Raw genomic sequence first — 14,526 nt, forward strand, 5'->3', positions numbered from 1 at the left:
TTTGGGGATGAAGGGAGAAAAAACAAAACAAAAAAACATTTATATTAGAAAAGCTTTCCAGAACTGGAGAGAGCTAAGCGGGAAGACCTGAAAACAGAGGTGGAGGTTGCTTTGAACCCACTTCACATGTGAGTAACACTGGGTTTTGATTGTTTGTTTTTACTCGTGTACTGTACGTTCATTTTTTTGTGCTTCCTTGTTTGTTCATCATCTGCGCTTTATTTTTCATGAAGCATTTTGTTGTGCGTCAGCTGTGATAAACAGACATCCACTCGCATTGCATGTGTAACAGAGGCCAGATAGTGAGAGTTGTGCAGGTAAACCACTGCACACTGACGACTGCTAGAGAATGCGGTGTTTGGCATCATTGTCAGTTCACTTTCCTCGCCTGCCAGCAGCGGATGGGCCGGGGTTTGAGACTGACTCGGAACAGGGTGGTTAGGATTGGAGGGTGAGTTTTAGAGGCGGAGCGATGAAGAGAGGGCTGGGTTTGTTTGGGTCGATTTCAAATATCAACAATGTCCAACAGCATTGTTGAAAAATACATACCCCACCTTTAACCCCTGGAGCCGTGTAGTTATGATGGGATGGTTGCACTTTTTTGGGCTTCATAATCTCATCCTTTATTTATACTGCCATTATAAAGCTTAGGAGAGCCAGGACATTATTTAATATAACTCAGATTGTGTTCAACTGAAAGAAGATAGTCATATACACCTAGGATGGCTTGAGGGTGAGTAAATCATGAGGTAATTTTCATTTTTGGGTGAACTATCCCATTAACCTCTTTTAAGACAAATGTTTGTGGCCCTCGGGGGGCCTTCTATAATCTCCTTAACGTGCAACAATACCGCCCGACCTCCAGCTCCAGCAGCCTTCATACAGGTGTTTCAGCAGCACACCTGAGAAGGCAGCAAACAAATGCATCTCCTGCTCTGTGTCGTGAGCCAAATTACACCCATCAACTGAGCAGCAGCAGCAACTCTCAAGCACAGATGCAGAGCTAAAAAGCGTGTGCAATAATTTTACAGCAATTTCTAAGACTCATTTTGTGTGAGTGGCAAGTCTGCCTGCCTTGTTCCTACTTGGATTATTTTATGTTTTTAATTTCTTATTTAATAAATGAACTGTGTTCCCATATTCACAGAGATACGAGAGCACCTGGACATTTGACATTATGCAAGCAGCAGGAAATCTCTTTAAACTCTCAAAACAACTAAATCATACCTTCAACATGGGGGGTAGGGGGACTTAAATATAATAATCATAAATAAAATATTTTTAATGTATATATTTAGATACTATTATTATAATATAATATTATATTATAATTATATAATATTATTTTATTATTATATTATAATATAATTATTATTATTAAAAAAATAAATGAGACGATACAATTATATAATTTAAAAAAATTACATAAAACTCAGTTTTAACAATTATATTTTATATACACATTTTAAAGTTATTAATTTCATTTATTACATTTATTAATTTCAATTATATTACATATAAATATGTACTGTGAATACACACACACACACACACACACACACACACACACACAGCGCTGGTAGTTTCAACCAAAAATACATTATGCCTAAAGACAACCTGAAAGTCGAAACGTTGCTCTGTTTATTAATAAATGTTCTATTACTCTTACTTCTATGGTCATTTCAACCACCATTGCTAACATGTGTCATCCAACACTAACGTGTTTTAGGGGCCCAGGCTAAGAAATGGAGGATCCCCGCAGAGGCCCAGTGAAGAGTAACGCGACAACGTACGCCGAGCACTGGCTCTGTTTACCCTGGGTTCCTCACACGTGTGTGGCCTGCAGGTGGCCGACTATAAATAACAGTCAGTGTTCGAGGTTCACACTGCCAGCCCGAGGGCTCCCTCAGCTCAACGCTTCACTTCGCTGGCTCACACGCCATTTTTCACACTCCCACATGAGATACTCAACAAGCAAAGACGGTGCGTCCATAAGCTCTGCCACTTACAATCACTCAATGGTGTCGCAATAAAAGCTGCTGATTTATATTAGCAGTTACGGCTTTTATTTTGTTGTGTTTTATTATATGCCTTGGCTGAGACGTTGCAGTTTAATACGCTTTTTAAGAAATACAAATTGCAATTCATAGTTTCTTCATTCAGAAAACATGACACAGCTGCTAACCTCACTTCTGAGATGCGCTGCACCGTCACTGACAGAGGAAAAGAAAAAAGAAAAAAAAGAGAAGTGAGAAAACGCTCTCGAAGGAAGAGCTTGCGTCACAGCCCAAAACATGACGCATTTCAAAGTTCAAAATCCAATATGATTAACAGTCAACTTGTGTGGGGTGGATTACAGAGGCCAGCCAGACCGGCCATAAAAAAACTACAGCCCGCATACACTGGGGGAACAATCTGGAGAAAGAAAAAAATATATATATATTCCCAGGATTCAGTTGATCTGGCCCTTACAGATACACCGATCATTGTTTTCTATTTTAAAAGGTATCTAACCCAAAACGGGTTATTAAAATTTTAAAACAACTCTTTTCCAATAAATAAAACACTAAAAATTAAGTTTTAAATGCAGAAGTGAATTTAAGCATCACAACATTATAATGTACAGTAAGAAAAAAAAAATATATGTTTTTGAAAGAAGTATTTATATGATTAAAATAAGTTAAATAAATAAATAAATAAATAAATAAATAAATAAATATTGTGAAATAATAATAATAATAAAAAAAAATAAAAAGAAATCTGTTGAAATATATTTTTAAATGTTATTTATTCTGGTAATGGCAGAGCTGAATTTTCAGCATTACTCCAGTCAGTACTCCAGTCACAAGATTCTTCAGAAATTATTGTAAAAAGGTGATGTGATGCTTAAACATTTATCATCAATGTTGAAAACGGTTGAAGAACAGCGTTTATTCAAAATAGAATATTTTGTAACATTATAAATGTCTTTACTATCACTTTGGATCAATTTAATGCATCCTTGCTGAATAAAAAGTATTTATCTCTTTGCTTAACCAGCAATTCTCTGGACTTATGGTCACTTTACCATTGAAAAATGCTGTATAAACGCACCACTGCACCTTTTGGAAAAAAACTGTCAAAAGGTAATGAATCAACTCATCACTAGCAGTGAAAGAGTGACATTACTGGAGTTTCCCCTGGACTCAACTCTGGTCCACACAAGGAACAAAGCTTCTTCTTATGGCCATGTGGCGGCCCCTCTGCTCCTCTGACAGGATGCTGCTCATTTTTGGACAAGAACTTTGCCTAGCTCATTGAGAAAGACCAGGCCATCCATGTAAAAGCTCATGGATGCACCTGCCCTTTGGACAAAGGTCAAAATCTGCAGCTGTGCAAATTTCAACCCAACCAATTGGTTACCAATGCGAGGCTGATGGACCTTGAGGACAAACGCATGTTGTGTTGAGGAACATGTGCGAACGCCTCTCCATCCTTTCTGGTTGGCTGCAGCCAAATAGCACATCATGGTTTCTCATGCTGTCTGTCTGCTCATAATATGCCACAAAAGCTCTGATACAGCTATAAAGAAATACAGCCTTAATCCGGCAAGCAAGCAGGCAGTCTTATCTCACATGTGATGCTGTGAACCATGGTGGAGTGTGAACGTGCAGTTCCTGATGAGTCAGTAAAAACAATGAAGTGAAACCCGACTGATGAAAAAAACTTCATGATTTATAGTCAAAGACATTTGGTTGAACCACCATCTTACATTTCACTCACATTATCAAACACAGGATTTCTGTGAGATCGTGGCAAGTAGGGATGTGTGATTAATCGGAATCGAAATCGTGATTTGGCTTAGTGTGATTATGGCATTGCAAAGGCTGCAAATTTATTTAATTAAAAATTTTTTTTTTAAATGTACACAGCATGTTAGTGAAGAGCTGCTCTGTGATCAGCAGTAAATGACGCTCCATCTGAAGGCACTACTTTTGAAAAAGCAACACGTCAAACATACAAACTTTCCAAACATGAGAAGCGCTTACTCACTTCATAACATCAGTCTTCATAACATCAGTCAAGCGTTTAAAATGCCATTCTGATTAGCATTGCTTTATAAATACACTTTATTATTATGTAAATACCTGAGAAGGCTTGAACACCGATAAACCATGTATTGTTGTAGTCGTCTGTTTATTATATTCATGTTTAATCAATCAAAACATTTCTAACTTCTTTTTATTCAGTCACAGTGAAAGTATGATGTCCATAAGGGATTTCCTGGAACGACGTGCGTTATATTGCAGTACTTCTACATATGACATATTTGGAGTTTCTGTATGAAACGCACGTTTAGCGCCAAGTAAAACTTAGTCAATCCTGTTCTGGGTAAAAATAGGAAAAATAATTCTTCTCTAAAGAACTTTGAGGTCATAAGCTGCTTAAGCCAATGTTCACGCTTGAAACCAGAAATGGTGGACATGCTAGTTTTCTTGAGAGAAAAAAAAAAAAAAAAAAAAAAAAAAAAAAAGCTTATTAACATTTAAAGCAGCTAAACACTGTTCTAATTTTAGTGATTTGTGAGTAGTCTGGGTTATTTTTTTATTTTTTTTATTGGATTGTTTACCCACATTAATATTTGTTTTGCCATATGTCTGTTCTAGAGACATGTTACAGCTTTTTGATAAAGCTCTAATTGGTTTCCTTTGGAAATGTTTTTCACACTGAATGCATTTATGAATGTAAAGCATGTGCGTGTCAAAATCATGATTAAAATCGAAATCGCAATATTGATCAAAGAAATCGTAATTGCTTTTTTTGTCACACAGCCCTAATGGTGAGTGGACCTCTGTCCCTCTAGAGGAGTCTGGGGGCACTTTTCTTGTATTTGAACGTTTGTATGTTATTTTTACTGTTTTTTTTTTTTTTTTTTTTTTTTAATAGTAAAAATAAAATGGTATAAAAAAAAAAAAAAAAATTATAGGTTATTGGCCAAATCATGAAAATTATACTTGGCTCACTGGTATTGGCCAGAATTATACAAGCAGCCTATAGATTCTTCTCAACTTCTCCTTTTGTGTTCCACTGAAGAAATAACATATCGGTTTCAAAAGACATGAGGTTGAGTAAATGGCAGATTTGTGAGTTTATTGGCTAAAAGTTTGGGAAACATACGCCTTAAACATCAAGTCCGATATCGATATATTGGCCAATATTGTTTGCATATATATTATGTGCATGCCGAAAATGTTCATATCGGTGGCATATCTGCGGTATATGCCAATACAGATATATCTGAAATATAGTATTTTCCGAGTGAAATGGAATACTGAATGAGAAAAATAGAGGGTGTGGCTTGTTTTTTTCCTGCTGGGAATTGATTGATCTAGAAAAGTGGGCACTCCCTTCAGCTCATTGTCAAAGCTTGCAGCAGACTGACAGTTAGAGGGGAGGTTCTACCCAAGCCGTAAAACTGACGTCATCAGAGAAGAAAAGCCATTCTAGAGGGGAAGTACATTTTCAGATTTTGATCTAAGATTACAACACAGTCTTTTTTTCTGAATCAACTTGTACGGATGAGTTGTTCACCACAAGACTAGTAACACGCGCTAACAGAGTCAATGTTGATTTCATGCCGACTTTAAATGCCTCCAGGGTCTGAAATCAGTGCAAGTCAGACAAACCACATTCTTCAACATGAGATGTAGATAACAACAACAACAACATGAATATTTATTGGTCCATTCACTGTCAGGTCTAGGGTGAGCTAGAGCACATGAAAACAAAAACATGTAGTGGGTTTTGATAACAGCAGAGGAGGATCGATTTATCAACCACTTCCTGTTCCGTATAGGTCTGAGAAAATGAGTCCCGACCACTGTCACTGTTTTAACGGGTCGGCGTTCCACACCAACAGCCGTCTATGACTTAGCATGGATATACTGCCGATTTTGCAACAGTGAGCAGAGGATATTGTGGTTACTGCGATGTGATGATTTCCTGCTACGCAGCCATCAAAGTCTTACTGCTTTTGTATTACCTACACAACCAGGATACTTCACAGTAACTGGGGAGAGTCCCAGGTTCACACAAGGTTTGTGGCTCCATGATGGAACATGACAATCAATGTTTCAAGTGGTTTATGGCCCCAAACAAAAGGTTTTTTAAAAAAAAAAAAAAACATTTTGCATACTCACCCCTTGGTTTCCTGTAAATCCTATTAGTGGTTTAGCAGTCAGGCCCTGCAAAACAAACAAGATAAATTAATCATACAAGAAATCAAAGTCAATTTATATCATTATAAAAATAAAAATATATATATATATATATATATATATATATATATATATATATATATATATATATATATATATATATATATATATATATATATATATATATATATATATAAAATTATAATTATGTTTTACTTACATTATTTATACATCAAATATTACTTAATATATACAGTACTAAAATATAACACTTTCTTCTTTTTTTAAACTAATGGAGCATGGTTTTGAAGCAAAAATTATGAAATGAGGAATCAAACATGTGTTTTATGAATTTTAAGCTGACAAGCACTGGCATTTCCATTAGTCAAAGCAGTTTAAATTTACAAGATACTCTCAGATACTTCAAGAAGGAATCAAACACCAATAAACACAAAGACTGTTTGATCAACACTAGAAAATCTCCACAAAGTGCTGCATAATACACCCCCAAAACCACGTCTGGAATTTCAGATTTCAAATACAGGACGTACAAGTGCAATAAGAGGACGCATTGCAAGTAATTCCTCAGTTGAGCCATGTGGTCTGCTCTTGCCTGATCTAAAGCTCTTTATATTGGGAAACAGTTTCAGCGGGCACTCAAAAGACAGGAGCATGTGAAATAAGAAATAAGTTTCTAAGAAAAAAACAAACAAAAAACAATGTCAACAGATCAGACCCATGGCACTCAGTAAATGCTAGTGGTCTATGACATTTATATAGAGTTCTGGAGTAATTGCATACGGGAGTGAACTACATCGGCTACATACCCTCGAGTAGTGCAGACTACATGAATATGAAGGGTTCAGCTCCGGCCATCATTGTTTAAAGCAATCATGCCACCTACGACCCACTTCATACTAAATAACTCATCTTTTATAGACAAGTATTCATCGACATCAAAGCAATTTCAGTAAACACACTCGGTTCACCTGGGGCTGACGGATCAATCAGAGCGCGAGCCACTTACATTAATGTCGGGCCGGAAAACGCTGATTGGCTGATTGAATGGACCAGAACAATCAAATGGCTGAATCTCAAACAAGGTGCTTTGGTGCTAATTAGCGAGGTAGATGAGCTATAAATGTCTGGCTGGATGATTCAGACTAAATTTAAAACAAAAAAAAAACAAAACACGTTGCACAGGAGTCTGAGAAGATCTTTTCTGGTTAGTCGCAACACTCACTGATGGCTTGTTTCTTGGAAGGAAGTGTTTCTCAAACCACTGAGTGTAAACAAAACATGTCACACTTCCTTCCTCAGATAATGCCGTTGAGGAGAAAAAAAAGAAAAGAAAAAAAAAAAACTAATGAAAAATGGAAGATTATACCAGCAGAGAGAACTAGAGGTGTTTTGGAGTGACTAGGCTAGTATCACTACTGGTGTTGTCACGATACTGGAATTTCAAACTTCGATGCGATACCTTGAAAAGTATCGATATTGGATACCACGGGGACATATACTGTCATGGATATTTTTAATATTTCTCTTTTCTTGTCCATCCATTGAAAGCCTAGGAAAATCAAAAATTTCTTCTGAAGAGATCAACAGAATATAGAACAGAAGGCTTCAAACAGACCCACTGGGGATATTTAGCTATTCTTAATGTATTTTAAGTAGGGCTGACCGATATATCGCATGCGATTGTCACGCGCATTTCGTCAGTAAAGCCGGTTCCCTGATTACCGCTAAATCGCCATCACCTGCTTTCAAATGGAGCGCATTTAATAGACAGAACCGTAGATCACTGACAAGCCATGCAATATCGCGTTCATATCGCAGATGAATCGCCTTTGATAATGAACGCGATATTGCGTGGCTTGTCAGTGAACTACGGCTCGGTCTATTAAATGCCGGTCTATTAAATGGTCACTGCGCCTTTCCGAACCAGCAGGTGGCAGTATCTGAACAGCCAATCAGAATGATCAGATGGCCCGACGGACCGATTTCAACATTTCGAATCGGCCAAAAAAGCCGATGGAGGACCAACTTCAGCCGAAAGTGCGGAACACACTGAGAAAACGTAGTCGGCAGACGAACAAAAACTGCCAGATGGCCGACCGTTGGCACTTATTTACCAACTGTTTGTTCACTTAAGACATAACCGACTGCGTTTCCCTCCAAAATGAAAGCTCAATGGCTTAACATCTGAAACAAAGAAGTTACACCACAGATATTAGTATATTAGCATAATTTTAAATTTGTACTGTATTCAACATGGAGACATGGTTAACTGAAGTCACAGAGCAAGTAAAGAAAACTCATCCAGATCTGGCTTTCTAATAAATAAATAAATAAATAAATAAATAAATAAAATAATAATAATAATAAAAAAAAAACAACAATACACAGATGCAAAACTGGTCACAATCTCAATCTATCCAAGCTGAAATTGAGAGACTGCAGTAGCATGTTATCATGGCTCATTTCATCCAGTTCGGCAAATTGTACAGATGCATTGAAGCACAGAGCTCGGTCCATGGGGTTCTAGCTCACATCAGGAAATGAATAAATCATCCTTTTGATTCCATCTGTGCCTGAGATGCACGTGTAATGAAGACATTACACTGCAGGCACAGGCTGTGCATGTCAAAATCCAACGCAATAGTAATTACTGGCATCTGTACATTCAGAGAAATAAGGACACAGGGAAAAATTAGCTTAATGTATAGTCTATATGGACAATGTCCAGTTATGTTCAGTATGTACTTCAGACTCATATGAACTGCAACAGAGGATAATTAGGCCTGGTTGTGAAGGCTGAAAGATTTAATACTTTAGGGTTCAACAATAAGGACGTTCCGAAGGCCTGGGGCCAGTGTGAGTGTATTTCAGGTCAGTTGATGGCAGGACAAAAATTAAATATGGAGCCTACCCTGAATTATATCCATTATAAAACATCAGTAATGATTTCCAGCAAGTGTTTATGAAGTGTAGAACTGCCATTGAGTTAGATTATAGCAGTAAAATTGAGTTTGTGTAAATTTTTTGCAATTTAATTATCAGGACATCTCAATCATTATTTTCTGCTAATTATAAAATATTGTAGTAATTAATTTTCATATATATATTTATATATATATATATATATATATATATATATATATATTTATATTTATATTTATATTTATATTTATATATATATATATATATATATATATATATATATATATATATATAATTTAAAAAAAAAAAAAAAAACACCTTACTGTTTAGTCCTGTTAGTTCCTTATTAAACTGAAATAAATTTAAGGGATACACATGATGATCAGATCTCAAAAGCATTATAAATGCAGGCATCAACCCGAGTCGGTCTCTCTCCACAGCCCTAAAAAGAGTGCAACCCTCAGCCTGTTCATTTGAATGGGCTGCTGACATGTCACTATTCACTGGGACATGAGCCCAGAACGTTCCACAGAGCTAACCTTGGGACAGAGGGTGGCTCCGGACCAACACTCACAGTCGGAACCCCAGCGGACCACACAACACAGATCTAGGCGGAGCACTGGCACTAAATTTGGACAAGGCTAGATATGCACAGATATGGAAATTCTGACTTCAAACCAAAGTATTTGTTATAGCTCATAAGTGATATGATGACCGGTACAATATAATATATAATAGCTGTGTATGTAGTAAGCAGCATATTGATAAATTAGATTTTTATATATTTTTTTTCCTTAGATTTATTTTGTCTAGATGTAGATTACTAGTCAACATACTACAGACCGTAATATAATATAATTAATATTATGCAAGTAGCTAGATAGTAAGCATATATATATATATATATATATATATATATATATATATATATATATATATATATATATATATATATATATATATATATATATATATATATATATATATATATATATATATATATATATATATATATATATATATTTTTTTTTTTTTTTTTTTTTTTTTTTCCTCAGATATTTGATAATTTATATTTATTTTATCTAGGATTTATAATATCAGTCCTCATATTAGCCATAAAGTAATCATCAGCTTTTGGGAATTCTGAGCACTGCTGAGCACAGGGAAGTGGTTCAGGAAGGACACCAGGCCTCATGAAAAAAAAAAAGAATGAAAAACTTGTTTGTAACAAGCATGAGTTTGATAAAATTTCAGATTTGAAATATGATATTTAATCCACAATATGCAAATTACATCATAGTCAGGAGTGAAATAGTTTAACAGCAATTTCAGACTTAAATTTAAAAAAGGTCAAAATGAACCGCGGAAATGAACACAAAGTGCAGTGGTCTCATGACAGCCTGACATTTCAGAGTCATATTTGGCACTAATTCTGGTTTACCAGGTCCTAGTTTCAACATTGAAAAATGTAGAATCAGCATTCCTTAAATATCCATGACACAGTGGCTGACCTCCACGTGAATCCAGTCACAATCTAATCCATCTACTGCGTTCAGATTGAGCAACAAGGTTTGCGATCAATGCTGTGAAGAATGTCTCAGTACAGCCTCACAAATGGACAAAGAAGTTATAAGAATATCATCAACACCACATGTCATTATACACAAGTAAAGTCTTGAGTCACATTTTCAGGCTCTTAAAATAAGTGTTGGAAGCTCCTGTGACAATGTACTTTGCCAAGCTACTAGCAAAAACAACATTAGGATGAACAAACTTGAACATTAATATAACTCAAATAATAAATTCATTGCGTCATCTTTAATAATGATGCGAAGAAAAAAGTAAAAAAAAAAAAAAAAAAAACACAAAGAAACTTTAGTGAACTCTACAGAGTAATGAATCAGCGAATCTATGTTTGGACTTCCTAATTAAAATGAGTTACCAGAGCAAAGTGATTCACTAAAACTGATTAAATGAAATGATTCAGATTTCCAAAAGCCATCTGTCAGAAAAATTCTCATTACTGGAAAAGCTACATTTATATTAAAAAAAAAATTAAAACTGTTACACTACTGAAAAGTTAAGTTAGCTAGTTATGAGTTATGTTGCTACGTAAAGTTACTAGCAATTCTACTTAAAGTTGAAGCTGCTTAAAATAAGCACACACACACAAAAAAAGTCATCATTTACTTACCCTCATGCCTTTCTACTTTGAAAAGTGTTTCATACTTCCATGCAACACAAAAGAAGCCATTTATAACAATGTCAAAGCTGCTCTTTTCCATACAAAGAAAGATGAATGATGGCCACAACTGTCAAGGAGGATTATCAAAACACGTACATTTTGCAATGTTCCTCACACAAACTTATTGCTTGGTTTCAGAATACAGTGCAAAATAAGTCACATAGACCACTTTCATTAAACATTTATGGTGCTTTTTGATTATCCTTTTTGAAGCTTGATGGCCCATTACCTTGATAAGTTACCATTGACCTTGTATGAAAAAAAAGAGCCGAGATATTTTGATAAACATCTTTGGTGTTCAACAAAAGAAAAAGTCATGTATAACATGAGGGTGAGTAAATGACAATTTCATTTTTGGGGTGAACTATTCCTTTTAAACTACTTGCAAACTTGTTTAAGCACCAGGCCTGGAACCAGTCAGATAAGGGTATCACTTGAGCGACATTAAATCAATGGCAATCACCTGTGGAACTGGAAAAAAAAAAAAAAGCAAACTAAGAGGAAAGTGAACACGCCGCCGTTTGTGCTTCCCCTTCAGTGTCACTCAAGCCATTACGTTAGTCGATAACATCGGACCCCAAACACAGAGGCAAAACACCTACTGTGTAATGTAGTTTATCCATGAAGGAGTAGATAAACATTCTCTCAAGATCATTATGCCCCATTAATGACTGTTTCTGCAACCTGCTGACCGAAGACACCTGTACAGGCTACTCTCCGGAGGACCGCCGTGGGCTCAGAGGAACATAATGTAGAAATTCACACGGCCAACCCATGATCCAAGAACAACCTCTGAATTACTTCACCTACTGACACCTTAAAGACTCTGTGACAATACTCCGACTTCCTTTTGATGGCAAATCAAGTCCCATCAACTTGTCAATTTGACAGCAAAGGTACTAATCTGAACACCTTATGAATAACACCAATTTATACTAGTCATGCACCGGAATTTCAGCAACAAAATATTCAGCCAAACCGCTTTTGGTGGGTTTACTGACCAAAATAATGCCTTTAATGGTCAATGGTTGTGGCCCTTCAAAACCATTTCATCTGAAAAATAAACTTATTTCTCTGATGTCACGTTTTGACTGTTTCAACATGTATTTAATGCACACAACTTAGATAAGCCACAATTGTGGATGCATTATACAGTGACCAAAAAGATGCTAGAGTTCAACTGAAATGCTAGAATTCGCCTTGTTGCCGAAGAACTTAACCATGACTGATTGATCACCTGTGAACCAGACACCCTTAACAGATTTAAATGACCAAAAGTTTAGTTTTTTTGAATAAAATTTAATCAGTTTTGGTGAAAAAAAACAAAAAAAAACATTTTGGTGCATTACTAGCTCATATACTCATTGACTTAGTAACACTTGCTTTTGACGATGACTAGAGATGCACCGGTTGACTGGTCATAAAATGGAAATGGACGGTTTTTAGCAAGTGTGTGTGTATCTGCAGGTTGGAGTAATGGGTGTGACGAAAGGTAGGGCCTTTATAATTGGCTGCGAAAGCTGCCTGTCAGAGTGTTGGGTAGGGTTTAGGATTTGGTATCTGTTGTAGCCATTCATCTTTCGGCACACTCCTACCTTTCAGCACACCCATTACTCAGATCTTCAGTTATCCCGGTCTCGTTTTTAGTTTTATTTTGGCTGATCTCTTTTCCAGACACAAATTGCATTGCAATCATTTCCCAAAATCTCATTTGTGTGGAAATATTACAAAGTCTGTAAACAGGACATTAACATAGGCCAGAGACAGGACACAATGAAGACAGATGCAAAGACACAGCCAGCAGAGAAAAATACTGTACAAGGCACAGCAAGCTCCCGATTTGCGATGCTCAAAATATAGGAAAAATATAAATATTGAATTGGGGGTGGGGGTTTATATGAATGCATCTCTGAAGGGAACTGACTGTTTTCAGAAAAATTTCAATGGTATTTTCTTTTCCTCTTATCTCCATATAAAGTAGTGTTTTTGTTGTACCCCAAGAAACCGCTGCTGTTCCATAAGCGCCACCTAGTGTCAGAGTGGATTTTCATTTTCATTCAGTCGGTCTGCTGTTTTTGCTTTGTGCAGGTGTCTTATGTATCATAATATAACAATAAAGTCAGACTAAGGATGTCAATTTACACAAATGACCATGATTGATCTTCGTTTAAATTAACAAATCGATTAATTGTTAGTCTTAATACTGCAATATGAGTCTACTGCATTGGCAGTGTGCAAATGCTGCTCAAAACGCCATGTTCCTCACAAAATGAATGAGAAGTGTTTTATCTAAATAAAGGGCTAGAAGGATAGTAAAATGAGTTGATGTGATTGAAGTTACTCATTTAATAATCAAATAGAACAACTTCTACAATGTGTCACCTGTACCTGTAAGTGTCAACTGTTCACCGATATTTTTTTTCCTGGTACTCGCCAATACCGATACCGATGCTTATACATTTATTAAAGGGGTACTCAGTGATATTTCTAATACACTGTTTGGAAGTTAGTCGGGCCGAGTCCAACAACAAACATCTAACAAATCAGCATTAGGTGGTGTATGACGGTCAAGGAGACAGAACAGAAGGAGACTTGAAAATAATAAAAAAAATAAAATAAAAAAAAATGCAGAACGAGAAATGGGACAAGAGAGAACTGGGATCGCACGCAAGAAAGAGCGTGTGAGAGATCGCTTCATTCAGCGCGTTTTGCATGCAGTTCGCAATGTGTCGGCCGTCATCAGTAATTCTGAAGTATTTTTATTTCCCTGAGGCTGACATCGTTTCTGCCGCTGCCACCGGTGTCTCTGTGCACGGCAAATTCTGTCAGTTACGTCACATGAGGTATCGGTTTTTGGTATCAGGGGTATTTTTACGAGTACAAGTACATGAGCTTGGTATCGGCCCGATACCGATACTGGTATCGGTGTATCACTACCTGTAATAGAGCAAATAAGTAAATATGCTTACTAGGGCTGGGTACCGAACTCGATACTTTTTAGGTATCGATCGAATTGTCTCGATATTATCGAGTATCGAAAAGTGTCTTGTCATTCGGTACCAAATTTCGATACCTCAGAACGGAGCCGGGGAGAGGGGGTGGAGAAATGCTTTCGCTGTCTCGTTGTTGAGCAAGTAACGT

The 14,526-nt window shown here is 36.4% G+C and overlaps 1 protein-coding gene across 1 annotated transcript in view; it reads right to left on the reverse strand.

Annotated features, from left to right (window-relative positions):
• ell (elongation factor RNA polymerase II) overlaps positions 1 to 14,526 on the reverse strand; it is a 38,225-nt gene that overhangs the window by 16,122 nt on the left and 7,577 nt on the right. The window contains exon 2 of the mRNA XM_048183031.1: positions 6,180 to 6,224. Within this exon, the coding sequence (XP_048038988.1) occupies positions 6,180 to 6,224 (45 nt within the window). The remainder of the gene's footprint in view (positions 1 to 6,179; positions 6,225 to 14,526) is intronic.

This window comes from Megalobrama amblycephala, linkage group LG2 (assembly GCF_018812025.1).
Source record: "Megalobrama amblycephala isolate DHTTF-2021 linkage group LG2, ASM1881202v1, whole genome shotgun sequence".
NCBI lineage: Eukaryota > Metazoa > Chordata > Actinopteri > Cypriniformes > Xenocyprididae > Megalobrama > Megalobrama amblycephala.